The sequence below is a fragment of the Penicillium chrysogenum genome (genome assembly GCF_028827035.1).
Source record: "Penicillium chrysogenum strain IBT 35668 chromosome Unknown utg000005l_segment0_segment0, whole genome shotgun sequence".
Lineage (NCBI taxonomy): Eukaryota > Fungi > Ascomycota > Eurotiomycetes > Eurotiales > Aspergillaceae > Penicillium > Penicillium chrysogenum.
This window is the reverse complement of record NW_026622753.1, coordinates 3,900,128-3,927,929: the sequence shown is the minus strand read 5'-3', so window position 1 is coordinate 3,927,929 and position 27,802 is coordinate 3,900,128. Positions and strand designations below refer to the sequence as shown.

The window sequence follows — 27,802 nt, the reverse complement described above, 5'->3', positions numbered from 1 at the left end:
TCTTCAATACAATAATATAAAGCAAATCTCGTTCTATTGCAATCACGCCGCATATACTCCATACATTGGTCCCCCGAGGTTTCCTCTAGGGCTGTGCTCGACCAGCCAGGTGCTAGAATAGATGCGCACATCTGCAGCGGGTAGACCACGTCCTCTGCTTGCCTACTGGGTCTGCGCGTTGCAAGGCTGCGTCGGTACCACTATCTCGTCGTAAAGCACATCGTTATTAACAAGCGCAAGTCCGGGTCTAATAACAAGTGGATTTATATTATGAACATGGAGGCAATGTCATTGCCTACTGTAGCATTGGGGCTCGGCGGATGCCGCTGCAGGTCGGTATTTGGAGTACCAGGCGGCGAATTCCGTTTGAAGGCTACCAATGCAGCCCATGTAGCTTGGGGGTGTGGATGGTCCTGTACGCCATGGAGGGTTCATCGTCGTTATCAGCACAGGTTGTGTTTTGTACCAGATCTATGTACATTCATATGAATATGGACACTTCTCCCCTACAACAAAGGATATTAATCGTCATGCGTCTACGGCCTGGAAAATGAGCTTAATAGAGCCATTTAGGTAGGACATTGAATAATGTGTTCAGCTGGTGTTCATTTTGGGTGCTTGGCAGAAATATCCCTTGACCCCTATGGGCTAAAACCGCCCGCTAAATATGCAATGCGAAGAAGTATATTTTAGTCTAATGCTTAATACGACCGCGCAGAAGACTGCAGAATTCGTTGTATGTAAATAGAGCTACAGCCTTTGGGGTTGGGGCGTCAATTACATTAATACAGTGGGCAGAGAGATATATATAACCGGATTCTTCAACACCATCGCCCCAGTTAGTTGGCGTCATTGGGTGCGCCGGCCAAGGAGTTGAAAACATTGACTACCGCGCCCTACCTACAATTTAGCAGCCTCCTGACCTGCAACTTCCCCGATAGGACTGAACCTGTCCCGTCCCTTATGATTATTTAGCTATGAAATGCAATCATGTAAAATCATGCTGTCCAACTAAGCAGTATTACTGGCTTTTGGGGTATGCCGGGTTCTGGCATCTTTCAATTGCATTGTCATATATCCCCAACGTGGACCCAGGTTGGGGTTAATGGGGTGTCTGCTTGGATTGTTTCTGTTTTGACAACTGATATCTAGACCAGATGACAGCAGCCAGCAGCACCATGAAACCCATTATCAAGGTATATCCCCAAAGGCCACTTTCAACGTTCTTGCTCTGATCATGACCAAGTCATAGACCAGCAGAAGCACTACCCTCTCCTTCAGCGAGGGCCTTCTCAATGAACTTCTCCAGATCGTCAATTTCCTCGGGAGTCGCCGAGTGACCAAGGTTTCTACAAGGTAGGAATATCAAGTTAGCAGACCATCACAACCCGGAACAACAGCGACTAAAAACATACTCATATTGGTTGAAGGAAACATTCTCAAGGCCAAGCTCCTTGAGTTTCTGCGCGGAGGTCTTTCCAGAGGCAAATGGAACAACAGGGTCCTCGGTACCGTGGGCAAGGAAGAACGGTGTCTTCTTGTTGGCCCACTCTTCCGGCAAGTAGTTCTTAATCCGGTCGCTCAATAGCATGTAGCACGACAGACCAAAGACACCGCCGAGCTTTTCCTTGCTAGTCACACCGGCGAATACGGACATCGCACCACCTTGGGAGAATCCGCCCAGGATAATACGGGACGCCTTAATCTGCTTGTTCATCTCTTGCTCGATGAGGGTATTGAAGTAATCGCGGGAACGGATAATTCCAGCTTCGTCCTGGCTGACGAGGAATTCTTCGAAGTCCAACTGGAAAGAAGGAGATGATGTTTAGCGTCGGGGGTTTATACAAGGAGTTTGGGAATATAAAACTCACATCACCGCCGAGTTTGGAGATGTCGTACCATCCAGGCATGGGCCTGCCGAAGTTCTAATTTGTTTCGTCAATAGATATCCAAGTAACCAGAGATATGAGGCTCACATACAACTGTGATTGGGATGTCGGGCGCATTGGGGAAGATGAAGGCCACCTCGTCGAACTTGCCGCGGCGGCGCCATGTCTGGGCAAGGGACATCCTATCAGAAATTAGACATTGATGGTCAGGAGCGAGGCTCATGGGCCTGAGCCAGGTAATCCATGGGGATTTTCATACCATCCGGCACCGCTATAGTCAAACATTGTTAGCCTCAACACCATCGTCTATCTGCTTCTGGCGCACTTACCTATCTCCCAAACCGTGGGCCATGATAACGGTGGCGGTGTGTTTCTTGAGCGCCGGAACAATGTACGGACCACGAGTCATCTTGCCGTTCGATATATGTTATTAGATGCAAAAAAAGAAGGGTTGGATGAAAGGAAACTGGTGAGATTCTCAAACTGTTGATTTCCCCACGATTCTGCCGCCGAGGTTATCGCCATCTCACCGCCCACTTGATAACAGCATCTGGAGATGAAGTAGATGAATTTCAGGGCTCATCTATGGATTCAATGGATACATTATTAAACATTATAAAGGCTACCTCTAAGTAACCACGGCCCCATTTAATCACACCACGTCAAGAGAATATAACTCCCGCTTAGTTGACTCAATGACCTCATTGACGAGATCAACTTCCACAACTCCTTGCTGCCAAGAGAAAGCCAGCACCAAGCACCCGTCTCCCCCAGTGACAGCTGACACCTCAATGGCGTTACCCATCACACTGGCACATTGCGAAAACACCATCCTCTTGATAGAAGGTAGGTCAGGATCTGTTTGCGGATCCAAAACGCCAACATTCGACACCTCAAAGCTCTTCTCTCGGTCCTTGCCAACTTTGGACAAACACAGTTCCTCCTGAAAATCGTCGACAAACTGGAGTAGGCTTGTGTTGGCATTTTTCCCTTCCATTTTCAGGACAGACTCAATCGTGTTACGAGACCGTCTGGCCTCTGCCCATGGGAAGGACCCGTCAGACGGCGCGACTGCCGCCCGGGAATATCTCTCTTCGTAGTCCTGGACCCAGACGCCCATCGACTCATCAGTGATAACATCTGGAAGCCAGCGCCGGCTTGAGAGCGCGCCGGTGCAGGCGAGCAGCGTGAACTCAGACGGGATGTGAGCGAAGATGGAGCGGGCGACGATCGTCTGTAGCAGTGCGGTGATCGTCGTCCTCTCTTGTCGACATTTTTCCCTGACTGTGCTGATGAGTAGTTTGGAGAATGGCACGAGCCGCATTCGGGTTTGAGAGGGGATTAGGACTTTGGAGCCGGTCCATAGGCCCGTGGGCCGTCGGGAGTAGATTTTTGCCTGGAAGATCTTCTTCGCAAGATATGATAAGGAAAGAGACATTGAGTGCAAACGCTCAATATTTGGCAACAGAGGGAGCTGCGGTGACTTGATGATGGATTTAGTCTGCTCCGAGGACTCCACTGCGCCTAGGGCTCGTAGGAAGGTTTTATGAAAGGCTTTCCCGGAGGTTCCATCGCCAATGGCGTGGTGATATACAAATGCCACTGTGAATTGCCGCTCGTCCTCTATATCTAGCAGGACGCAGACTCTCCAGAAAGGATTTGGAGCCTTGAACGGCGTGTTATGCTGGGTTGCAAGCAAGGTTTGCAAGTCAAGATCTGGAGTAGGCTCGCCATCGACTTCGGTACTTAACAAGCCTGGTTTTCTGTCCTGAAAAGACACAACTCGGTCGAGATTAATTTCTGGCAGCCGCACGAAGTAAGGGTCTTGCGTGTGATCATCTGCCACGATGGCGGATAGCGACGGATGTTCCGCGATTGCGGCCTCGCATGCCTGATAAACATAGTCTTTGACAGGAAGCACGAATGAATCTGGCAGGAAATAAGTTGCTGATACTGCAACATTCAAATAAAACCCAATCTGGTGGCGCGACGTTGAATATTGTTCCAATCGGCCTGGTTGGGGTCAGGGATTGTTGACTCTCGGAAAAGGTTGCCGACTGCTTTTGACGGGGATCTGTCTACTCACCAACGGGACGTAGTATTTCGAGGTTCTCCATGATAGACTATTACCAGCGCCTAGCAAACAATCTCGCTTGCTTGTTGGATGTCCAGAATGTCTGAAGATAGACTGGCCCTGATCAATTAATTCACTTGCCTGATTTATGAATCTACCCGTGCACGTGACGCCTTATACTATCCCACGAAAGGCATTCTTCCACTACTGTAAAGGGGCAACAATAAAATTCCAGATCATACAGATAGTTGTCGGCTGAAAGGTCCTCGAATAGAAGAGAGACGGACCAAAAAAAAGTAACCGCGATAAGAACTAGCCTCTAGCCACAGTGAAGTCATTGGCCGGATTAGGGCCGGCGGTTGGGATACCAGACTTCGCGGGTAACGTGGTTATAACATAACTGAAAGTCGGCGTTTACTGTGTTGTTATAGCGGGAAACGATGGGACACAAGATCTCATTGTTCATTATGCATCGCCAACTCTGAGACCAAAGGGAAATAGAGTCAAATATCGAAGAATCGGATTTTTACAGCGCAGCAATGCCACCGACGAGTGCAGCACCAATAACTCCCCAAGCAGCGGTCTGCATCGGCACAGCAGCACCCTTGGAAGTGGAAGTGGACGAGGATCCGCTCTGTGCTTGGCCCTCAGCAGTAGACTCGTTGGCATTACGTGTAGCAGAATCCCTGGGGAAGGCAGTGGCGACGAGATTGGTGTTATTGGCACAGGCAGATGGTGTCTGGTACTTGACGTCGGAGGAGAATTGGATATCGGAGCACTATATTGCGTTAGTACCGCAATGAAGAGTAAAAATGGACGAAGAACAAGTGAACATACAGCATAGAGACCTCCACTTGGGTCACCATTGGTCTGCACCTGAAGGGTAGCATTCATTCCGTCGGTGAGATTACGGCCAATCAACTCCTGATTGATCTCAACGTGAGGAAGACAGAACTCGCCAAGACCGCTAACCTTAAAGGTTGGCGAGAGGACAATGTTGAAGTTGTCTCCTGGATCGTTGCCCAGAGCAAGGAGGATCTCGACGGCAGTCTGGACATGATGCATCTCAAGAGCGACGGGGAATGAACCACCGGACAATGGTAGCTTGATACGATTAGAGGACTGGCTCATTCCACCGCAGGGGAAATGGGTCATGGTATCCTCATCAAAACCACGGGAGGTCGGGTACATCAGCTTAAAGTGTGCGGAAACCAATGGCACGATGGCCGTGAAGGTGAGGAGGGAGAATTTCATTGTGCGTAGGTTGTTAGAGGGCTGGAAAGGAGTAGAGAGATAAAAATTAGAACGTAAATTAGACAGGAGTCGATGTACTAGAAAAGTGGGAGGACTCAGCTCTTTGAACCTTTCTATACGAGTTCTGCATATAAAATGTGAGGGAGTTAGCGGGACCTGAAAAAGACAGGGTCCACCCGCAAAGTCATGTTGGATCTAATATATCGGGATATCGGCAATCGGGACTTTGGGATTGTGCGGGCATCGGAATCTTCGACATCCCTACATATGTATCCTGTTCTTCGATCTTTAGGCTCCAACCCTCTCTTCAATCCCTGGTGGCTTCTTTGTGTCGCTATGTCTGACAATTATACATGCGCATCTAAGCTCAGTGTAATACACCTTCCGATTTCTCGGCAATGGTTGTATCTCAGACTATACCCCATCTAAAATGGCATGGACCTGCTGTTTTGGTAGCTCGGACTTTCCCTGCTCCAAAGGTAAATTAAAGCTTTACGCTAGCCCTAAGAGTGGATATTCCCCAGTGAGCTAGTCCAAATATGGTTAGTAAATTAGCTCAATTGCGCGCGAAAGGATTAGTCATGTGATTGCATGCAGCTGCCAAGTGCCGGAGACAGCGAAGGTTTTGAGTGGAATGAAGTGGAATGAAGGGAAAAAAGAGATCGACGATGAGAAGAGAAATTCAGAGCCAAGTCAATTCGTATCATATTACCCCAAGACATTATTCCCCAACGCCAGACAGATGCTATTCAACGTCATAAATAATATCAACATGCATAAAATGTGTAAGAGAAAGTCAAATGCAAAATTCTTAGTGTCTGTGCTCATTAGTTTGAATGAAGCGTCCGACCGCCAATTCCCCGAGGAAAGCGCCTGCAAGCACCGAGCAGAAATAGCCGATGTTCATAGTCATGACAGCTAGCATGCTAGACGTGATATTAGCATTTATCCGAACAATGCCGGTAGAGATTAGGACATACAGTAGGTATGATATGCCCACAATGCATAAGAACAGCAGCGCCCGCGGTAGATCAACGCTGAAACGCCAGGGAATTGGCCCGTGAGTGACGTTGTGCACAACTTTGACTGATTCCTCCACGCCCTGCGCAGTGACAAGTGATGCAATTTTCGCGTCCGGGTCGGAGTCAATGTTGCCAGCTTCTGTGCCTTTGCCGGCCACGGTGATATATCGTCGGTTGAGATGTGTGGCGAGCCAGTGGCGCTCCATGGTCGCTTTGAAAGCGACGAGGCATCGGTCGATGATAGCGAGAACAATCAAGAAAATGCATGTGCCGGCAAAGCTACCCGAGGATGAAGGGGTCCAAGCATTGGAGAAAAGCGGCGTGTCGTGGGCATTTTTGAATACCATAGCCATGCTCATAGAGCTCGATGAGGAGCTCATACTGTGCGAAGTCGAGCCGTGGCTGCTCATATCCATGCCTTCCATGATTGATAGGTGAAAAGGTGAGGTCTGGGAGGATCAAGAGAATGTGAAAAGGAGAAATATAAAAACATGAAGTGACGCATTGACGCATTGACGCATTGCCGCATTGGGCCACAACCTTCGGGACTAAAACGGTGCCCACATGGCGGACCCACCCTCAGGTGAGCATGGATGAGCATAATATTGGTAATCCGCCCTGTCATTGGCGATGGGAGTATCCATATACATCCGAGTGTTTTGTAGGGCTCAATCTCATGCTTTCTATTACAACTCCAGCACAAGATGTCCATGTCAATGGGTGACATGCCTGCGGGCTCAATGTCCATGGGCGATGGCGTTCCCAGTCTGTTCACCCTACAGAAGATGTACTGGGCTGTTGTGGGAAGTGCAATCGGTGTAGCAACCCTTGTTAACCTGCTGGATCGCATTATTGCTAGCCATCGGTATGTTTAACCTCAACATCCGGTAACATTGACTAACAATAATCAGCTTGCGAGATTCTTCACTCACGCCCGCCAAGCCAAAATCACTGTTCTTCAATATCTATGCCACCATCACAGCAACAGTCCGCGAAGTTGGCTATGCAACTCCACGACCGCTCCGACTGGGAGGATTGACCATCCATTTCCCGCCACTTGGCCGCGTTCTCATCATGCTAGCCAACCTGGTGGTAGTCATGGTCCTTTGTTTCTACAAGCTGGACACCCTAGATCCATGGAAATGGGAGAACGTTGGCTATCGCACTGGTTTCATCGGCATTTGCCAGCTGCCACTCATTTTTCTACTGGCAGGCAGACAGAACATTATTGGGTTCTTGGCAGGAATGAGCTACGTCAGCCTGAATTGGTACCATCGCTGGGTCGCGCGGACATTGTGGTTAACTGTTACCATCCATATGGGATTCTGGTTCCGCAATTGGGATCGTTGGCATTATATCACACACCAGCTTTATAACGATCCGTTGACGAAACGTGGATTTGCCGCTTGGATTATTCTGACCTTTATTGTGATCACTTCCTTCGCGCCAATTCGTCGACTCAGTTATGAATTCTTTGTCATCCAGCATCTAGTCACCTTTGTTGGCTTTATTGTTGCGGTGTGGATGCATGCGCCTGATGAAGTCAAGATCTGGGTATGGATCCCAATTGGGCTTGTGGTGTTCGATAGGCTTGCTCGTTACATCTGGGGTGCATATGCGAACTTGGCCATTTTCCACCGAAAGAACAAAACAGATGCCCTCTGGGCACACTCGGCTACGTTTACTCCGCTACCTGGGAATGTAACCTGCGTTACTATTGAAAACCCCGGTGTCCGGTGGCAACCCGGTCAGCACGTCTTCCTCACCTGTCACTCCGTCGCTCCATTGCAATGCCACCCATTTACTATCGCGTCTATCCCAGAAGATAAGAAGATGAAGTTCTTTATTCGCGCCGAGAATGGTGGAACAAGACGCTTTTTCCGGTACGCTTCGAAGTGCAATAGTCTATTGGGGGATGAACAAGTGGCGGGGATGTCCGATACGACAGTTTTTATCGAAGGGCCATACGGAAGCATCCGGCCCTTGCGTCAGTTTGACAGTGCTGTACTGCTGGCAGGTGGCATGGGTGCGACATTCACAATACCACTTTTGCGGGACGTGGTGTTAGCATGGAAGATGGAGAGCAACGGCAGCAAGGAGCAGATTCCCAATCGTGTCGCTCGTCTAACAGCCACAAAGCGGCTGCGTTTTGTCTGGGTAATCAGATCTCGTTCTCAGCTGACTTACTTTGACTCCGAACTGCGTGCCCTGCTGACAGACGTGGCTGAGTGTCGACGCACACATTCAAGTTTTGAGAAGGAGATTGAGATTAGCATTTATATCACATGCGACGAAAAGCTAGATCCGCCTATCTCTACGTCACTACCATTGCAGACACAGCCTCCCACTCCGCTGGAGGCTTTTACGCAAGACGAGACCAAGAACATATCCGAGAAAGACAGCATCTCGATTTATCCTGTCTCTGCCGACCCGACATCAACCCCAGGCACCGTCGTCACAGGTAGGGGGTGTCTCCCTGGTGGAGACTGCTGTTGCACTACTCAGATCGAAGAAGAATATCTCGGCACTGCCTGTGCATGTACCTGTTCCGGCTCAGCACCTGTTCAGTCTGAGAAGGCTGCTCTGGATATGAAACCCCTTCGATCTGAAGATCCCACAAACAAAACAAGCATCTATCCTAGTATAGTCTCTGGCCGTCCCAAGCCACGAACTATCATCCGCAAGCTCCTGGAGAAAGCTGAAGGGGAAAGTGCCGTGGTCGTGTGCGGACCCCGTGGCTTATCAGACGATGTCCGCCGGAGCGTGGTTTCTCTGAGCGATGAACGAGCTGTGCACAAGGGAACAGGTGCGCAGGGGATCTACTTGCACGTTGAGAACTTCGGTTTATGAAGGAAGAAATTACAACCTAGAACTTGTTCTTTTATTCCCTGGGTATGTTCACCTTCTGGAGTAATCAAGACTTCGGCTTGGCACTGCTTAGTATATGCAGCCATGGCTAAGGCATCCTTTGTTTTCCCCTTCAACCTTCTCGGTTAGGCTCCAGAGTAATATCTGGAATCGGGGCTACGTCCTTCCAATTGCCCGACTCATCCCAGAAGACCGAACAGAGGTGCCTCCGTTCCCGGAATTCGGGTGGCGGAGGGCCTAGCAGGGCAGCCAGTTCTCTCATATGAACCCAGTCATCAAATATACCATTTGTATTTGATCATTGATAAGGGTGCGAGGGCTAACGATGTCCTCGGCCTACATATGTCAAGATTAGCATTTCTAGTAAAGCCAAAGTTAAGAATTTTAATGCCACTCACGACCATGGCAACACTCCAAATATCCACTTCGTAACCCCAGTTCGATTTTAAGATCACTTCAGGAGCTCTGTAAACGTGAGTATGATATCATCATTGTGCTCTTTATCACCCAACCGAGCTTCTCCAGAATCAGTGCGCAGTGGCAGCCCACCTTTTGGAACGAAGTCCAAAGACCTGTAGATTGCTCGGTCTTTGAGCACCTTTCTAGGTGATGGATCTGTGACTTCAGCCCCTTCGAATCGGGAAAGCTAGCTTGTTTCTGGTCTACCTGAATGGTTTGTTTCCTTCGAATTCATGTGTGTGTAGATGTGCAGCTCTCGCTCGTGGACCGGTTTTTGGCCCGTCACATAAACTTTCAAGACAACGTACGTTAATGTGCTGTATTATATGTTGATATTAGAATCACCATCATCTGGATAGCTCGAAGTGTATCAATTGCACCTGCATCAAGTCTTTCGCAAGCCAAACTGTTGAGGTTACTCCGTACCCTATTTTGGCAAGTGCTTGATATTGATTATTGAGTATATCACCCTGGTTGACAGAGCAGTATTTCTCCGGCTAGTATGTTGGCAAGGTCTCCTCGTCAAGCTCGGTGGACTGGTCAAGCAACTTGGATCCCGCGAGAAAGTCTCTCGGGGTGCATGTCCATTGTGATGATGACATGACTGTTCGATATGGCACAAATTTTGTTCTCCGACCAGACGGTAGGAAATTTCGTTGACATCAAGAAGTGGAGGGTAGAGACATAGTCAAGCCCCTGCGACTACCAGGGGTACAAATACCCCATGCGTTTCGCGCGGCTCGCTGCATTCTGGAATTGAGCGCAGAAACTGGCCCCAAGGTAGGTCGAGCGTGTCGGTGAATGAGATGATGCAAAAGACGAATCTGAAAGGAGAGCCAAGTCCAAGGGGGTCGGATTCCAGGGTACCTGCATATATATATAAGTGGGAAGATATGTGTCCGAATATGAATTCACGCAGGAAGTTAAGCGGCCTAACCACACGGATTGAAATCCTGCATTTCTAAGCACCTCTACATCTCTACATCTCTTTTATGAAATTAGATACACTGCGTTGGGCTAGTTAAGCAGTATGAAGCTGTTCCGACAAGGTAGAGTTCGAGGTATTGAGACACATTCAAAATCCATTTCAAGATAGATAGAGATGCCATCGCTCTATACTAGACGCCAGACGCCAGATCATAGAAAAATATCATCCTCCCTGGCATTTGTCAAGTAGTCCGCCGTGTCGCTCAAAAGAGAAGCTGAAGTTGACTCATTCGGACCAACAGCTTAGCCCGAGACGACCCGAGCCAGCACATGACATCATCCAGGAACTGAGCTAACTCCAATTCTTCCACCTCCCGTCCACAGCCTCTATCACTCCAACAGCTTCCATTGCAAGAATCCAAACCGTCAAGATGTTCCGCTTCGTAAGTTCGCCTCGGAAATTCCCACCAATTCATCCTCCCCTAACTCCCAAACCACTAACACAAACAGAGCAAAACCCTCGACCCCATCACCCTCTTTCACTCCCCCTCCATCCAAGCATCAACCAGAACCCTCAACATCCTGAAACAAGCTTCCACAACCGCCAGCGAAACTGCCACAGAAGACCAGGCTAGCGATCACTCCCGCCACTCCAAGCAACAGCGCGGCGAGTTCGAGCTGGAGGTTACCACCGCACCCCCGACAACAGACCAGCTCCGCAATATCCTCGACTACATCTCGCCCGTCAGCGGTGTCGGTGGTCCGGGTGAAAAGGTGACGTATGGTGTCGCGGAGCTCGTCAAGGGCGCCCGTGATGCGGAGGATGCGTTGAAGAAGTTCAAGGAGGATAATACGAATTTCGTGAGGCCTATCGTATGTTCGACTTTTTCCTTTCTTCCATCGCCATGTTGGAGTCCTGCCTAGATGTGCTTTACTAATACTCTACTGTACAGACCGTTGACTGGGTCAATGGCCGCGCTGTCATTGGAGACGACCAGTCCGAGATCCTGCGCATGGTGCGCCAGCTTCCTGCGAACTAGAACAGTCAGTGCTTTACTGCGAGGAGATCTATGCGGTACGGATAGTCTACTTGGATTCGATCACGAACGAAATCAAACTCATATTCCATATTCCATACAATGCAACCATTACTAGCAGAAGACAGGAACTGCGCCATTTTTGGTCTATGGCTGTATCATACAAGAATCGGATTCCACAACTCCCCCACCGTAAAACTAGTTCGACTCGAGAAGACGTATCATGTTGCAAGTTGCAAGTTGGAAATAAAGTTGAAGTTAAAACAGAAGAGAAAAGACGAAGGGATGAGCCATTAAACTCAATACTGGGACACCTGGCACAAGGAAACCAAGATCCAGCTCGGAGTCCCGCGCGTCAACGGAACGTAAGAAGAGAAAAGGTCGACGGAATATGAATGTGAAATCTGGATTTTGGTCAGGAATCTAGAACATTGTCCCGAACGTGCCATCCGTCGCGATAGGCTTCCGTGGCGAGGTGCGGCCGTTGCTGTCGACGGCGGGTTTGCGGTGACTAGAGTGGTCAGTAAGAGAACAACAGTACAAAGGAAAGCCACCCAGCTTGGTTTCGACCAGAACATACCGGAATGTAAATCCGACAAACAAGCCCTTGCCCATCTTATCATCACGATCGGCCATATCTTCCAGCGCGCGTTGCTTATCGTGGACCTCCTTGTACTTTGCCATATCTGCTTCATTGCTGAAATCGTCAAAGTACCCAGCATCAGTCTCGGAATCAAGTTCAGGCACGAACGGGGCCCGTTGCTCCCGCAGACTCTCGAAGTCGACCTCGGCGAAATAGTCATGCGCATGAATCTCCTTGATGTTCTTGAACCGCTGGTCTTTCCCAGCAACCAGTCTCGTGATGAGATCCCACGTGCGCCGTGACAAGAAGTAGTTCGGATCCTCGTAGACGGGCTTCCGCAACACCTTCTGCCAGCGCTTCAGGTTCTGCCATGTCTCCTCGACTGTTGCGCCTGCGAAGGGCGGGTAGCCCGCCAATGCCTCGAAGAGCATACATCCCAAGCTCCAGTAGTCCACAGTGAAATCGTATTGGTCGCCCTTGAGCACTTCCGGCGCCATGTAATCTGGCGATCCGACAATCGACTTGGCATAGTTAACTTCTCGCTGGCGTAGAGACTGGTATCCTTGTCGTCGTTCGGCCATTGTACGTTGTTCCATGGGCCGACCAAAGGGGACGGGCGTGTTCCCGACCTCCTCAAGCTTAACACGCATTGACTCGATCTTGCCCGGGCTCAGCATACCAGCCGCCAGGCCGAAATCAGTCAGCTTGACATGGCCTGTGGAATCGATCAGGAAATTTTCGGGCTTCAAGTCACGATGAATGTATCCCAGCACATGGAGTGCGTCAATGCAGCTGAACATTTCGGCAATGTAGAAGCGGGCGTGACGGTTATGGAGAACACCGGTGTTATTCAGCAGCGTGCGGAAGTCTCCGCCAGGAACATACTCCATGGCCAAGTAGATCTGTGTATCATCCTGGAAGGCATAGAGCAGCTTGACTAGCCAGTCGCTCTTGGCCGCAGTGAGAATATCGCGCTCGGTCAGGATATGACGAATCTCATCGAGCTTGAAAAGCAGCTTTTTGCTCATGACTTTCAACGCGCAGACTTCCCGCGTATCCTTTTTCTGTGCCAGATACACCTGTCCATACCCACCCTGGCCAACCTGAGTCAGAATCTGGAAGTCGCCCTGGCGGAGGCGTGTGCGACGTTTCCGCAGATGTGCGCGCTCGCGACCGAGGTATTTTAGGAGGGCGGGTTCGTGCTCGTGGTCAGGGGTAGCAGGGGGGGTCGGGGTAGGCGGCTTTGAATTGTGCGTGGCGGGTTTGGCGATTGTGGACGTAGCTGAGGAGATCGAAGTAATGGTCAAGGAAGTCTGTCATGCAAAGTCAGTCAAGCTATATCTTAAGATTCTTGTGCTGGGCCGCACTTACAGAGTTGGGTCACATTGACGAGGCGCTTGACTTTGGGCTGTGCTAGCTTCTCCATTTCCTCGGGGGTCAGGCCGCGCATCTGGACCTGGCGTTTCGTGGTCTCATCGCGTGGTTGATATGGTTCCTGACGCGAAAGGGCTGCAGCAGTTGGGGTTGATCCCAGCTCCTTCGTTAGACGCGTTGGGTTGGGGGGTGTGTTCTCCTTGTTGGCTCTCCGCGTTGGGCTCGAAGGGCTTTGGTGGATAACGCTCTCGTTGAAGTCCTCGCCATTTTTGCCGGCAGAGAACATGGGATGATTGTAGTGGTTATATGTCGATTTGGAGGGAGAAGTGGGAGCCAACTTCATCGCCTTGTCGAAGACATTGGGTAGGTCGAGTGCGCCCGGAGGCAATCTTGACTTGCTTGGGCTACCCTGGGGGGGTTTGTGGGGGACTGGTAAAGCCATCGGCAGGAGTGGAGGGGCGATCGAATTGACCACGGGTATGCAACAGGGGTGGTGGATTCGGGAGTCGTAGACCCAGTTGGTCCTCTGAAATAATAGCCATGGTGTTGATGGAGGAGCGATAGAGGGGTTGGTTGGGACCCCCTGTGATAAGGCCGGGAACTAGTACCCAAGAACAAAGGCAAAGTGACGAAGGTGTGTCCAAGAAAAAGAAAACAAGGAAAAGAGGAAAATGCCTTTTGTCTCGGGAAGTATTGAAGGCTTATGTTTATTATTTCAAAAGTCGATCACTCTCCACTAAGATCGAACGGATCTTGATTCTCATTTCTACAATCCACACTTCCATCCCGCCCCCCGATAGTTATCCCCTTCCTCACGGAGTTGCTGTAGCAACTCCCACGTCATACACCTCGCAAACCCGACTAGATCCCACGAGAGTGGATGAGTTTATCGAGGCGAGCTGAACATCATCTCCACTTCCAATCGCTACTAACTGTGCTTTGACGGTTCCTCTTAAGTGGGATCGGCTCTAGTATGGAGTCGAACATGAAACCGCCACTGGTTGTGGTCGGACGCACTGTTTTTTGACTTTTGCATAATCCAACTAGTGAATGTCGCACGTCCAGGTCCGTGTTCGGGGAATAAGCAATAATATTCCGGTCACTGCCTATGTAGGCACATGGGCAAACCTGAGCACCATAGGGGTTATGCATAGGAATCTTGAAGCTATCGCAAGGGGGGGCAATAAGCAGACTTCCTGATTGGGAATAGTTAGTCTACCCTAGGTAACACAGCTGAAGTGTTCCATGGATGGGAGGCACGGGGACCCCGATAATTGGCAATCACAACCATGGAACCCAACAAATTTAAACCGAAAATGAAAAAAAAATCAATTTAATTTCGAGCTCGTATAAGATCCTACGGAGTATAAGATCCTATTATTCACAGAGCACCCTGCTTCCGTTGGCCAGTCTGATTTCATTAGTCTCACCCTTGAATGGGATTCTGATCTGAGCCCTGGGGTACCCACAAAGAACGCCAGCCCATATTCATCCGTCGTGAAGGTGATTGTGGCCCCCTTGGGAAAATAAAACACATCACCCGGAGTCGCCGTAACCTTCTGGCCCGTCTCGTCTGCAATTTCAAACTTGCCCTCGACGATAATCTTCATTTCGTCGTAGGTGTAAGTGTAGACGAGGGGAGTGCCCTTTTCCAGTCGATAAAAGCCGCATGACATAGGCTTGTCTGGGTTTTCGTTCTCGCTGTTAGTTTGTCAGCAAAATTGCCTACCTAGGTACCTACCTACCTAACGCACTATGAGGTTAGCCGTACCTAGATTGGACATCGCCCAGGAAAGCATTCTCGTTTGCGATAAGCGGAGGCTTGAAGGTAGACTGCGCCTTGGCGTGGTAGGTGAATGGAAGTGCCATGGTTGGTCGAATCAGTGGGAATGTGTATAAGAATCAATACAATGTTTAATAGATAAGAGAAATATTCCAGTCAGTTCTCGAGGACTACCTCTGCTTTATATCGATGTAGCCACAGTCTGCCATTGCATAGAAAGAGGGGATGCCATTGAGAACCCAAGCTTCCTCAAACTTAGGGCAACTCGATCCGAACAAAAAGCGACAGTCGGATCTGATGTCCGGACCAGGCAGTCCAACGGAGAACTTGTCGGGAGAAAGCCATGGAGAGATTGAGGGACTTGCGGGTGGTGAGGGGAAACTTTGAAGCTTGAGATAAAGTCCTTTGGTAATGGAGAAAAAACCACCGACAACTTTTCATAGTATTGCTTAACTGGATAACCATAATCTCATAGACTATAAGCCTACATCACCTAATAATACTTGGAATGGTTGATGGATATACAGATAGGTGCTGAGCTGGGAGGATTCCTTTACTTGATGCGGTTAGCTCTTTCCATCAAGTCCGGGAGCACATGTAGAACCATGTCACTGACCCTCTAATGCTTGGCATAATATGTTCGTAGTAGGAAATACTACAGACACAGACGCAAGATCTCCGAACCTGGAGAAATGAAAAAAAAAAAAAAAAAAAAAGAAATAGCCAGTCGTCTGTGTAAGGAAGTCCGGGAAACATCTTGCATATTGGTGTACTATATTAACAAGGTAAGAGAGCGATTTTGAGCCTCAATGCCCCACTCCATCTGCATATAGAAATTGGGATGTCTCTGGAAGTGCCCAGCTACATATACCATGAATATTTCTCAACTACGTTGACTTTCCTCTTACACATAAAACCTTGGACGTCATGTGAATATAGACCCCGTGCTTTATCTATCTCCCACATTGCTGTGGCTTCGAAGGCTCACCTATCCAATACCAGATCTTCACCGCTAGTTCTCCTCCTCACTTTTAAGCCGCATATATATACCTAATTAAACAAACCCATCATTCGATCGCATATCCTGGTCAACATGTCATCGCAAATTTCACCGAATCAGACGGGAATCGACGTCGCCGAGCGTTTAGTCAACAGCTCTGAAAACCCCAACAGCTGCCCTTGCGGCTGGTATGTCTACTACTCGGCTGTCTGTGGACACGTGTACCAGGAGGTCAAGCACCAATGCGGTGCGTTTCAGAGCGTGAAATACGAAAGCGGAAATAAAACTAGAGCGTCTGCTCGAGGTAGGTTCTGCAAGACCCCGGCACCGAAAAACATCGTCCAGGGTGTGCAGATCAACGTCAAGTGCCAGCATTGTTGATTTTCAGTGTTCAAGTAAGTTATACACGTTGCCAATTACTTGGGGAAAGACACACTAAAAAGTAACGGTACATGTAGCCATATCCCTCCTGGAGACTCTTCGACGGATGCTCGGGAATAGTGCTTTGTTAGAATTGGAATGTGGCAGTGAGGGTTGGGAGGCCATGAGAGGATCATTCCAAGGATTATACACAGGTGTACCTGGTGTATGGCGTATACTGGTAGCTGCCTACTGTATTATCTACTCCAGTCGGCTATCCAAGAATTGTACATTGGATGGTGAAGTAAGATCAAAGAAAGATTAAAGTAAAGAGAAAGTCATTATTATACTATGTAGCACGACTGTACTAGGTACCCATAAAGCCTTAAAAACCTCCTCTCTCCCATCTTTTCTCTAGGAAATCATCTCTCAGCCAGACCTTCCACAGACACAATCAAATACAAGACCATCTCGGAAAGAGCCCGATCGGCGACTGAGGCAAATCCACCGAGCAAGATTTCCCAGATTGCAAGAACTGCTTAAGGGTTCAATATCTTGTGAGTAAGTGGGAATTCTAAGTGAGATCTTATGCTATTCCTTTCACAATTGTAGTTTTTCGCGTTTTCCATTGACACGGTAGAGAACGGAAGTACTATACTCGGCTACTGGGAAGCCGTCAGCGATCCAGTCCACCGGGCATGTATGACCACAATGATTGATTTAAATTTATAACATGAACGTAAGGAAGATCTTGAAAGATCCGATATTAAAGCTGGTGGAAAGCCCGGCAGGTATTTCAGTCGCCGAATGGTGATTGATCAGGTCGATCGGCGATTCAGATGCATCGCTTAGACACTGATCGCCGTCCTACTCGTTTCAGTCTTCAGAATTTGAAATCCATTTTGGGATCATACTTCTGACCAGTTCTCAAAGATTGAAATATCGAAAGAGCTGGGTCGTAGACAAGTCGAAGTCATGAATGTCCCTGCCCAGGAAGCATTTACCATGGCCAATGTGCCAGAGGCTTCAGAAGATCCGCTTTATCGGTTGATGAGAGAGTATCGGCAAGATACCAATGAAAAAAAGATTGACTTGGGAATTGGTGCTTATCGAGATGAGCATGGAAAGCCGTGGGTTTTGCCGGTCGTCAAAAAGGTCTGCTTTCCTGACCCCGAGCACGCCCCAGTTGTGTTTCTGACATGACAGCGACAGGCCGAGGCGCTTCTTCAAACACCAGAGTTCAATCACGAGTATCTCCCAATACGTGGCCTGGACTCGTTCTTGGCTGCAGCGCAGAGGCTGATGCTCGGCAATGATAGCCCAGCTATCCATGAAAATCGGGTATGCACTCCCAAGCCTACATTATGGAAACAGAGAGAGATAAGGGCAATTCGCATGAAGACACCTGCTGCGACTGTTTTGAAAACCGGACATGCCAACTGATTCTTCTAGGTATCTTCTATGCAAACAGTATCAGGAACTGGCGCAGTTCACCTTGGAGCGACATTCATCTCGTGTTTCTGCCGTGGAACAGAAAGACCCAAGGCATTCATCTCCGATCCCACATGGCCAAACCACTACCAAATCTTCAGCCAATCCGAGTTCGACGTGCAATACTACCCTTACTATTTGGTAGAAACTCAAAAGATTGACATCAAGGCCATGATCCGGTGTCTCGAAGAGGCTCCAAGCAAATCCCTAGTTGTACTGCAAGGCTGTGCTCATAATCCCACCGGACTGGATCCATCGCAAGAAGAGTGGAGGCAGATTGCAGATGTCATGGCAGAGAAAGGTCATTTCCCTTTCTTTGACAATGCCTATCAAGGCTTCGCAAGTGGTGACCTTACCCAAGACTCATGGGCATGCCGATACTTCATCGGGAGGGGTTTTGAATGTTGTGTCGCTCAGTCCTTCGCCAAAAATCTTGGGATGTACGGGGAGCGTGTTGGTGCCTTTCACTACATATGTTCACCATCACCAGATGCCTCTCACATTGCGGATCGGATCTCTAGTCAACTAGCAATCCTTCAGCGAGCTCATATTTCGAATCCTCCCGCCTATGGAGCCCACATCGCTAGCCGAGTCTTGAATGACCCCAAACTATTCGCTCAATGGCAACATGAGCTGGGCATTATGAGCGGTCGTCTGACGAAAGTACGTCAAGAAATAAGGTCTAAACTCGAAGCTCGAGAAACACCGGGCTCATGGGCCTTTCTTTCTACTCAAATCGGAATGTTCAGTTACACTGGCCTCTCAAAGGATCAGATCAGACTGCTTAAAAGTAAATGGCACATATACATGGTAAGTTCTCTGCTTCTCTACGCCGTCAACACGAGCTGATAGACCCGCAGACTGAGAATGGGCGTATTTCTGTGGCGGGACTGAACCCAAAGAACATGGAGTATTTCATAGATGCGGTCGATGATGTAGTAAGGGCTTATCCATGAGAAATTGGAGCAATGTTCATGTTACAATTCTGCTCCTGTGCCTTTTCCTGAGTAATTCATATGGTTTTCAAACGACTCTCACAACGTACAGAGTCTGCAGACACGGTGGGTTCTGTTCCTTATAAAGCTTTTTCACCGTTCATCCCCGTACTACCTAGGTAGAAATCCCTTGACTCAGCATCGTGAAGAACGCCTACATTCTTGAAAGATTGGAGTACGTGACTGGACAACTAAACGCTTTTAGAGAAGTCTTCCGGTCTGTTCCAACTAAATTGCCATACAAAAATAGCCCAAACATGAATTTAAGAAGAATAATGACAGCTACGTGACCTTGATCCAATTACTCATCGTAGAATTGGAATTCATCCAGGCCACGTCCTGATGGCACCATAGGCAGAGATAACGCTTTTGGAGCAACCTTCACCTCCAGAAGTGCTGGGCCGGAGGTATTCAGCAGCCATCCAATCTTGTTATCCATGTCATCGATCTCGGAGCAACTTTTAGCCTGCACTCCCATTGCTCGAGCAGCTTCCACGAAGTCCGGGTTGAGGTTGTGACTATGACAGAATCGGTTGCTGTAATAAACCGTTTGTAGGTGCGTCACCATCCCTTGCTCCTCGTTGTTAAGAAGTACAACTTTGACATCGATGCCAAACTGACTTGCTGTGAGCAATTCGCTGATGGTCATGTTCAATGATGCATCCCCGTCAATATCGATGACCAGAGCCTCCGGTCGAGCCACTTTTGCGCCGATTGCCGCAGGAAGTCCGTACCCCATCGTACCAAGCCCCCCCAGAAGTAATCATGGTTCTCGGATATCTCCATCGGAAATGCTGGGCAGCCCACATTTGGTGTTGTCCGACGCCAGTAGTGATAATCGTGCGCTCCTTAATATGTTCCACAGCATCGCTCAGTCGCTCTATAAAATGCTGAGGCAGAATCATATCATTGGTGTTACCACTTTGATTGAATGCTCGGAATGGATATTGATATTTCCAGGCCTGGATCTGCGAGAGCCATTCAGGCCGGTGCATCGGTACAGTATAAGGTAACAGAAGCTCAAGGCTCTCCGCGCAATCACCAACAACAGGTATCGTAGCTTCCACCACTTTGTTGATATTCTTTGGAGAGATGTCAAAATGGACTATCCCGCCGCGGCCTTCATGCGCTGCCAGCCGTGCTTGAGGTGCGAATTTTGGGATATATCCAGTAACCCGATCGTCGAACCTAGCACCAAGTGCTAGAATCAAATCCGCGCTCTGGATAGCTAAATTAGCGTACCCAGACCCATGTAGACCTAGCATATGCAAAGATTTAGGGTCTCTTTCATCAAAAGCTCCTAGACCTTGCAGACTAGTTGTAACAGGAATTGACGACTTATCCGCTAGCTCCTTTAAGAGCCTAGGCCCATCAGAGCTTGCTAGTACGCCTTGCCCCGCGTAGATGATAGGCTTTTGGGCTGTATTTATAAGGTTGGCAGCCTCTTTAACTGCTATAAGAAGTTCCTGTCGTCGAGCGTCTTTGATGGCCATAGTGGTAACAGGACGATTGTGGGGACGAATTGCCAGATTGGTCGGGACTTTTGATAGAATACCCGCAGTGACATCAAGCGGTAGTTCCACTAGCACCGGTCCTGGTCGACCGCTGGTTGCGATTTCAAAGGCCTCTCTAATTCTCTGTGCCAGCTCTTCTGTCTTGCGCACGCTGACATTCCACTTGGTGCACGGCTGGGACATGGATAAAATGTCCGCTTCTTGGAAAGCGTCCGTTCCAATCTTGTCTGCGCTAACCTGACCACAGAAGACAACCATGGGAGTGCCATCTGCGAGGGCATCCATCATTGGTGTGATGAGGTTAGTCGCGCCGGGCCCGGATGTAACCAGGACAACTCCGGGCTTCCCACTGACGCGCGCATATCCCTGTGCCATATGTCCACCACCTTGTTCGTGTCGAGGAAGTGTGAAACCGAAGGATTTGGCTTGGTGGATTGCATCGAACACCGGTAGTATGCAGCCACCTGGGTAGCCAACTGTATTGGGGCACGGAAGGCGTTAGGCGCAAAACGACAACAATCGAACGGGGGTCGCGAACATACAAATATGTCGAACATCATGGCATACCATCATTTCGTGGAAAATCTGACCACCGGTCTTGCCAACGAGGCTACAGAAAACAGACCTTAGTCACACTGTTTGTATAGTTTTAGAACTTCAGATCCTTCACTTACGAGGCGTCTGTGGCCATCCTGGAGGCAAGTGGCCTTTCCACTTCTGACGGCATCTTGAGACCAGGTCCATAGGGGTGACGGTCGTTCCTGCCATTAGTGTGCTTCAGAAGAGGTCATTATCGGAATCGAATGGTCAATCCTTGCTTACACTTTCGGAATAGCCCTTGGCAGGATGTTAGGCTCAACTGACGAGACTAAAGCCTCGGTCGCCATTGACGAAAGACGCTTTTTTGGAGGATGCGTGACTGCATGTTTAGCCAGGGCAGAGATCCCTTGTCGAATGAATCTGGCCATGGTGATGTCGGGAGGAAATCAGGATGTTTTCCCCTTTCATTCAAGCAACGGATAAAAACCATGGGGATAATAACCTTCCTGTGGTCTAGCCGGGACTCGTCGAAGGTAATAGTTAAATGCAAATATTTATAGCGGCCGTAAATAGCCCGGGGCCAAAACTCATACTTGAATGACTCACCGGACTGACTGGATTGACTGATCACTCCAATGCACAATATATGTAGATGGTCCATAGAACCTGGTTACATTAACTCAATTGGCCTCTAGTTTATGAGTGACTCACTTGCCTTCGCACTCACATTCATGGATAGGACTATTGGTTCAACGACGCCATTTCGACACGGATGTTCTTGCCCTACAAATCCTGTCCGGATCCGGGAGGACTTCCTGTGCTTTGCTATTAGTCCAGTATTTCTTCTTCTGGTTCTTACATTCGATTTCGCCCCCGTCCAATTTTGTAGTGAAGCTACCCTAAACACGTAACTATTGCAACCCTAATGACCCTAGTAGGTTTCGGTTAAGGGTGCGTGATTGGTATGCTAATATTGATCGACATATTGGTAGTTTGTATCGATGCCGCAGCTCACCACAATTCTAACGATGATAAAGATCTATAGTTCATATGAGATGTTCAGTTAAAATGCCGGGAACTCTGCATGGAATAATACCTAGGTACCTAGGTAGTGATCGCTATGAGTAAGCTTAGGTGGAATCGGAAGCTTCGGCATACTTGGAAGATGAATATGTATATGCTTGGGAATTTGACCATTTTTCTTTACAAATCACAGAGCTAAAAACATCGATACCTACCTGGGTAGGTAGGCGTGGCCATATAATTGAGCTATCCGACAGGAGGTCTACCTAACCTACCTAAGTACCTTATGTAGGTAGCGCTACGAATTTGACTAACCCCAGTAATCCCGGTAACCCCGGGACCTCGGGACCCATAATCCCCGATGCCGATCCTATAGAGGAATATAAATACTTCGCTCCATCTTCAAGTAAAGTCCGGCCTCATATCCCTCAACATCCTTGTTCCAATTTCTGCAATTCTGAAGTCTAGTTCCCGAATAGCCCAACACTCTTTCTCAATCCCAAACCAAGATGCCATTGACAATCCATCACCTTGGCCGCTCACAATCAGAGCGTATCGTCTGGCTCGCCGAAGAACTCGGCATCAAGTACGACTTTGTCTTCCACAAGCGCGACCCTATCCTCTCCCCACAATCAATCAAAGACCTGCATCCCTCGGGCACCGCACCGGTGATCGAAGATGACAACTCTCCCTTTACAAAAAACAAGGTCGTGCTTGCTGAATCAGGCGCTATTATCGATTACATTATTGCCGCCTACGGGGAAGGCCGTCTCGCGCGCACCCCGGAGGATGGCGAGGAATACATCCACTTCCTGGATGGTATCACTGGGCGAACGCCTCCCTGCAGCCGGCCTTCTTCCGTGTACTGATGACCCGCCGTCTGACCAGCGATCCAGAAGCAATGCACGTCAAGATGGGCAATGCGAAGTTGGAGTGTGCACTCTCGATGATTGAGGCGAGACTTGGTGAAACTGGAGCCTACTTGGTTGGGAATGACGTCACCGCAGCCGATATCATGGCAATCTGTACTCTCACCACCATGAGAGGGTTCTGCCCCATTGAGTTTGATGAGCACAAGCATAAGAACATCCTGGCTTATCTTAAGCGTATTGGGGAGCGGCCTGCTTACCAAAAGGCTATGAAGATCTGCGAGGGTGATGATTTCGTGCCTATTCTTGGTGCAAAGGCTGAGCAGTTTGTATTCCCTTACTGAGATCTGGATTTTATGCACATAATGTGAATTATCCTGTACATAAATGTGAACTTCTACCTACCTGATAACTTATAAATCTCAACTGACAAGGTGGGCCTCTTGGGCAGTAATGGCCTGTAGACCTTGCCCAAAGCTATTCACCGGAATATTGATTGTGGTTTCTTTCTTGTAACAGGATCGACTCCCCAATACTCCACACTGGGAATAAGCATACGCTGGTTATAATTGATTGTGCTGATCATCAAGAACTTGATAATTTGATCGCAACTTTGCCCATGTGTTTGGCTGCATATGGGTAATCAAACCCAGCCTAGGAATTCAAAAACCCAGTACTATTTCTTCCAAAACGGTATTTAAGCGGTCTCCCCTCTCGGGCAAGAAGCTTTGGAGATTCTCCTAGCTCATACCAAAGCCGACAGCGCTTTCCAGAAAGCAGCATTAGCATATAAAACACACACTTGCTGAATAAACACTTAGCTGAATAACTAGGCAGACTGACCGGATATCGCACTCAGGGCTAAGGCATGCTGCATCAGGAAATGGGTCAACATAGAGTCCACCCAAGGATCCCACTAAGGACATGGTTCCTCAGCGTGTAAGGGAAGCCAGAGTCTTGCTGTAAGAATCGGGGAATGGCCTTTCTGAAAATAATAGTTCCCGGAATATTTACATGTTCGCAGTAGGGGCAGTATCGGTCGAGGCCTTGCTGGATAACGCCTACGAAGGCAAAACGTGGCTTACTGCTCGCGTTGGATGATCAAGGTCGGTAGGTGGGTTTTCCGGGCATAGGGTGTGCTAAACACCGACAGAGCTAATAATGGCCGAAGGAGCTGATGTATCGGGTAAATGGCGCAATGAGGATGATGTGCCTAGGGCTTTGATAGAGCTGACAATGTTTGCGTATTACCGAAAATTCGAATTGGGTGACCGTGAGGTGCGTGTGAGCAGTTGCTTGAGGGCTTTCGGAATGGGGTATCGCGTAGGTATCTTGGAAGCTGAACAGGGAACGTGGAAGCCAATGAATACCCATCATGGTGGACACATAAGTTCCTAAATCAGCCATAATTGGTAGTCAGAGAGTAGATCATGGTTGCAGAAAAGAGTTTCAATGGAAAAGGCAAAATCAAAAGCATTGTCATAAGTCATGAACGAGAGAAACAGATCCCTAGACGCCGCGCTGGTTCAAGGCAACACCGATTCAGGGCTGCAAAGTACAATTTTCAACCGTAGCGCAAATAAACGAGAACCACGATAATGAGGGCATAATAGAAATCAGAGCAAGAACAACAACTCGGGCTGCTTGCTTTGTTAGCCATCATATTAGTACAACAGGCTAGGATGCGAAGAATAGTAGGTTAATTTTACTCGGCGCCCGATTTCCATCAACATTCGGGTCATTGCTGTCGGGCTAGCCAATGAAAACTATGAGTTGCAGGGTTAGCTTTGGATGAAACAGTCTGACAGTTGTCAAGCCCACCTTCCCATCCCCACTCCCCCATAACATTCACCCAGTGCAATCTGCCACGCACAGTTCTTTCAAATTCAATGTTTTCAAGCGACGCGAGTGCGGAACCCCTTCGCACAGACCCCGATGCAGGGTGCCCCGATCTTCCTCCAGTTGAGCCCTTGTGGGAACCACTGGGACTGTATTTGCGGAAATCGGCCGGCAGGGACGAGCTCACTTTCTCCCTGTCTCCAGATGAAAATGACTCAGAACGTCGCGAACTAACCATTTCCCGCTCTCTTTTGGCATTCATAGCGTCACGGCGTTCCCAGACTTCCTTCAATACCTCCAAACAGCGGTCTACACCACCTAGCATTAAGCGAGACTGGATTGTAGTCCATCGATCCAAGACCCATTTTCGGTCATCGTCGGTGTCGACCTCAGAGCCAGCTGCTAGTAGAGGGAACATCTGTATGATACTAGTGCGAGAGGTATAGGGAACAGTGGCAAGCAAGATCAGAACCCTCTTCGCTAATTCGTCAGCCGGCTCGGAGGGTATCTCTGGAACGGCCTGATGCAGATACAGCAACGTAGCCCAGCGATACGCATGTGCAACTTGAATGCTATGTTGCACCTCGGAACTGGGGTCATCTGGTGGCTCAAACCAGCGCGGTGGCTCCCATTGCTCGACAAGCGATTTGAGCTCCATAGCTTGAGCCACAACGGACACCGTGTTCGACGAGCTCTTCCGCACTTGCTGGATCAGTTTCGCCACGCGACTCATGAGAGGGTATAGAGTGGTGGCACATCCCATCAACGGATCGATATCATGGACAGTATCACTCGGAAGGTCGAAGATCGAAGAATCCCAGTTTTGAGGACCACAGTCATCCAAAGAAGTTAGTCGCGCAATCACGTCCATATAGGACCATGTGTTGTAGAGAAAGCGGATGCGATCCAGATGTTCGTCGCTAGCACCTCCTCGCGTTCCACTCGCGATGACTTGACACATTAATGTTTTCGCACCTCGCAAATGCTGAATGCATGTGCGGGTGTGTTGGTCCCAGGTATCGGCAAATGCTAGCGCCAAACTAGTGGCCAAAGCAGCATCCGGCCTCATATTCTGGATTTGTCCAACTAGACCAGTTATGCTCTGGCGCATGTGCTTTACTCCTTGGAGCCGAAGATGGGGGTTTTGCTTGCCCGAGTGGAAAGCCGCCAGAGCAAAGATGGCGTGGCGAAGTACAGGCGTGTCTTTCGCTAACGGCCAAACAAGCGTTCGCCACGGATTCTCTAATGCGCCATCTTTGATAGATAAAATCCCACATGTGAGCTTATCAAATCGCAGTACGAGCATTTCCGGGTTTTCTGGCGGTAGAGATGGGTTCTCTGACATTCTTGGGGGGTTGAGATGGAAATAATCTCCCTGTGGTATGGTGAAGTTCCAAGGTCCCAGTCCTGGATCTGACTTCCGGATAATCTCCTCGATGTCATCATTTTCATCCTCCAATAGCTGGGAGAAGCTCAGCTTCGAGGCATCGACAGCTGGCTGGTCGGGCCCAAAAAGCATATGCCTAGCACGATCAGCATCGACATCAGAAACCAACGAGTTCGCGAGCGACAGTGAATCTTGAAAAGGCTCCAAAAAGGAGAGGAAATTGAAAGGGGGAGAGTCGGCAGACAATGAAACATTGACATCAAGGGGAGGCTCAGTGCAATCAGCCATGGAAACATCGTCTTTTATGACAGGTAGATCGTCAAGCGATCGAGCTTCAGTAGACAGAAAGCTATTGATACTAGTAGGCGAGCCATGCAAAGGAGAACCTGGAGGCGAACGAGAGCCATCAAATTTGTGAGACTGCATGCGAATGGGTGATGCCGACTGTTCAGTCGTCGGAGGAGTCGGAAAGGTCTGGCCAATATCGGCGACAGACGGAGCTTTTTCGGACGGGTTGTTTGCTGAAGAGGATTTGTGAGTATATCAGGTCTGACCCACAAGGCACCCGTGACCTCTTACCTTTCTTGGCTTTGGTTACAGTAGGCCGCCCAGAAGCCAAGTTGGTCTCTTCGAATGGCCGCCATTTGAAGTCTTTCTTGTATCCTCCGCATTGGACCTTTCGCCTTTCGCACTGATGACAGGACGGCTTTATTTCGTCGCACTTCAACCGCTTTGCCTTGCAGGTGATGCAACCTATACAAGTGGAGACTTGAGTCAATATGGTGGGCAGCATGAAGTGGCCATCTGTGTTTTTTCTTTCTTCGCTGATAGAAAGATGTAGTTGCACCCACGGACAATACTGTAACTTACCATTCCGACTCTTTGTCTGTTTTGGCTTTTGCGTCCGAATATTTCCCCGCGCTGATGCCGGGTTGTCGGGCGGATCTAAAATCGATGGGAATTTAATGCTTTCCATACCAAGTTGATGTGGAAACCCATACACACGGAAGAAAGCGAGGTATACAAAAGTATGGAGATGGAAATAGAGAGATAGGAGATGATGACGGCGAATGGTAAGTAAGATAGGAAAATCCTACGGAGAGGAGATGATAAGCCAATGCGGGGGTGCCGATCTTGGAGAAGTCCAGGTCCAGGTGCCTCCAGGTGTTCTCCATTACAATCTCAACCGGGTTGGGCACCGGATATATCTGATTAATTTTACATCTTGAGCTCAAAGAACTTGTCTGTCATTACCACCAGAGTGCCTACTAGAAGATATCTATAGACATCCCTGAATATCTGTGGGTATCACTCAATATAAACAATAACAACATCGTGCGGGGATCATTCAACGTTTCTCCAACGGCACTTTTAAGGTTACGGGTACAACTATCAGCTGTCACGAAAATTTCTTTTACGGGAAAAGAAAAATGGAGGGAAAGATCTTTCATTTTAAAAGAAAAAAAAGGAAGACAAACGGTGGCTGACACCCCCAGCCAAGGGGCGCAGACACA

The 27,802-nt window shown here is 48.8% G+C and overlaps 13 protein-coding genes across 13 annotated transcripts; 5 read left to right on the top strand and 8 right to left on the bottom strand.

Moving 5' to 3' along the window:
• Positions 1–1,246: 1,246 nt before the first annotated feature.
• N7489_009876 (palmitoyl-(protein) hydrolase) lies at positions 1,247–2,298 on the bottom strand (the record flags this gene model as incomplete). The annotated part of the gene is made up of 6 exons (XM_056715625.1): positions 1,247–1,349; positions 1,416–1,804; positions 1,872–1,925; positions 1,981–2,071; positions 2,149–2,160; positions 2,219–2,298. The coding sequence occupies 6 exons, from the start codon at positions 2,296–2,298 to the stop codon at positions 1,247–1,249; spliced, it is 729 nt and encodes a 242-aa protein (XP_056563247.1).
• Positions 2,299–2,541: 243 nt separating this feature from the next.
• N7489_009875 (uncharacterized protein) lies at positions 2,542–4,006 on the bottom strand (the record flags this gene model as incomplete). The annotated part of the gene is made up of 2 exons (XM_056715624.1): positions 2,542–3,902; positions 3,976–4,006. 2 exons carry the CDS (start codon positions 4,004–4,006, stop codon positions 2,542–2,544), a joined length of 1,392 nt encoding a protein of 463 aa, XP_056563246.1.
• A 483-nt stretch (positions 4,007–4,489) lies between these two features.
• On the bottom strand, positions 4,490–5,217 carry N7489_009874 (putative GPI anchored protein; the record flags this gene model as incomplete). Its single annotated transcript, XM_056715623.1, has 2 exons — positions 4,490–4,741; positions 4,801–5,217. The coding sequence occupies 2 exons, from the start codon at positions 5,215–5,217 to the stop codon at positions 4,490–4,492; spliced, it is 669 nt and encodes a 222-aa protein (XP_056563245.1).
• Positions 5,218–6,028: 811 nt separating this feature from the next.
• N7489_009873 (copper transporter family protein) lies at positions 6,029–6,664 on the bottom strand (the record flags this gene model as incomplete). The annotated part of the gene is made up of 2 exons (XM_056715622.1): positions 6,029–6,143; positions 6,198–6,664. The coding sequence occupies 2 exons, from the start codon at positions 6,662–6,664 to the stop codon at positions 6,029–6,031; spliced, it is 582 nt and encodes a 193-aa protein (XP_056563244.1).
• A 279-nt stretch (positions 6,665–6,943) lies between these two features.
• On the top strand, positions 6,944–9,089 carry N7489_009872 (ferric reductase family protein; the record flags this gene model as incomplete). The annotated part of the gene is made up of 2 exons (XM_056715621.1): positions 6,944–7,104; positions 7,151–9,089. The coding sequence occupies 2 exons, from the start codon at positions 6,944–6,946 to the stop codon at positions 9,087–9,089; spliced, it is 2,100 nt and encodes a 699-aa protein (XP_056563243.1).
• A 1,835-nt stretch (positions 9,090–10,924) lies between these two features.
• On the top strand, positions 10,925–11,533 carry N7489_009871 (uncharacterized protein; the record flags this gene model as incomplete). The annotated part of the gene is made up of 3 exons (XM_056715620.1): positions 10,925–10,936; positions 11,004–11,366; positions 11,447–11,533. The coding sequence occupies 3 exons, from the start codon at positions 10,925–10,927 to the stop codon at positions 11,531–11,533; spliced, it is 462 nt and encodes a 153-aa protein (XP_056563242.1).
• A 420-nt stretch (positions 11,534–11,953) lies between these two features.
• On the bottom strand, positions 11,954–13,929 carry N7489_009870 (putative serine/threonine protein kinase; the record flags this gene model as incomplete). Its single annotated transcript, XM_056715619.1, has 3 exons — positions 11,954–12,041; positions 12,111–13,395; positions 13,485–13,929. The coding sequence occupies 3 exons, from the start codon at positions 13,927–13,929 to the stop codon at positions 11,954–11,956; spliced, it is 1,818 nt and encodes a 605-aa protein (XP_056563241.1).
• Positions 13,930–14,868: 939 nt separating this feature from the next.
• On the bottom strand, positions 14,869–15,356 carry N7489_009869 (cupin domain-containing protein; the record flags this gene model as incomplete). Its single annotated transcript, XM_056715618.1, is given in 3 exon segments — positions 14,869–14,898; positions 14,918–15,188; positions 15,259–15,356. The coding sequence occupies 3 exon segments, from the start codon at positions 15,354–15,356 to the stop codon at positions 14,869–14,871; spliced, it is 399 nt and encodes a 132-aa protein (XP_056563240.1).
• Positions 15,357–16,363: 1,007 nt separating this feature from the next.
• On the top strand, positions 16,364–16,651 carry N7489_009868 (uncharacterized protein; the record flags this gene model as incomplete). Its single annotated transcript, XM_056715617.1, has 1 exon — positions 16,364–16,651. One exon carries the CDS (start codon positions 16,364–16,366, stop codon positions 16,649–16,651), a length of 288 nt encoding a protein of 95 aa, XP_056563239.1.
• Positions 16,652–17,554: 903 nt separating this feature from the next.
• Positions 17,555–19,077, top strand: N7489_009867 (uncharacterized protein; the record flags this gene model as incomplete). The annotated part of the gene is made up of 4 exons (XM_056715616.1): positions 17,555–17,785; positions 17,843–17,971; positions 18,083–18,931; positions 18,982–19,077. Coding segments are annotated over 4 exons (1,305 nt in total), but the record flags the coding sequence as incomplete, so codon positions are not given.
• A 340-nt stretch (positions 19,078–19,417) lies between these two features.
• N7489_009866 (uncharacterized protein) lies at positions 19,418–21,517 on the bottom strand (the record flags this gene model as incomplete). Its single annotated transcript, XM_056715615.1, has 5 exons — positions 19,418–19,804; positions 19,851–21,106; positions 21,173–21,240; positions 21,305–21,391; positions 21,453–21,517. 5 exons carry the CDS (start codon positions 21,515–21,517, stop codon positions 19,418–19,420), a joined length of 1,863 nt encoding a protein of 620 aa, XP_056563237.1.
• Positions 21,518–22,702: 1,185 nt separating this feature from the next.
• On the top strand, positions 22,703–23,406 carry N7489_009865 (glutathione S-transferase family protein; the record flags this gene model as incomplete). The annotated part of the gene is made up of 2 exons (XM_056715614.1): positions 22,703–23,012; positions 23,090–23,406. The coding sequence occupies 2 exons, from the start codon at positions 22,703–22,705 to the stop codon at positions 23,404–23,406; spliced, it is 627 nt and encodes a 208-aa protein (XP_056563236.1).
• Positions 23,407–24,800: 1,394 nt separating this feature from the next.
• Positions 24,801–27,264, bottom strand: N7489_009864 (Zn(II)2Cys6 transcription factor; the record flags this gene model as incomplete). The annotated part of the gene is made up of 3 exons (XM_056715613.1): positions 24,801–26,809; positions 26,868–27,041; positions 27,159–27,264. The coding sequence occupies 3 exons, from the start codon at positions 27,262–27,264 to the stop codon at positions 24,801–24,803; spliced, it is 2,289 nt and encodes a 762-aa protein (XP_056563235.1).
• Between the last annotated feature and the right edge of the window lie 538 nt (positions 27,265–27,802).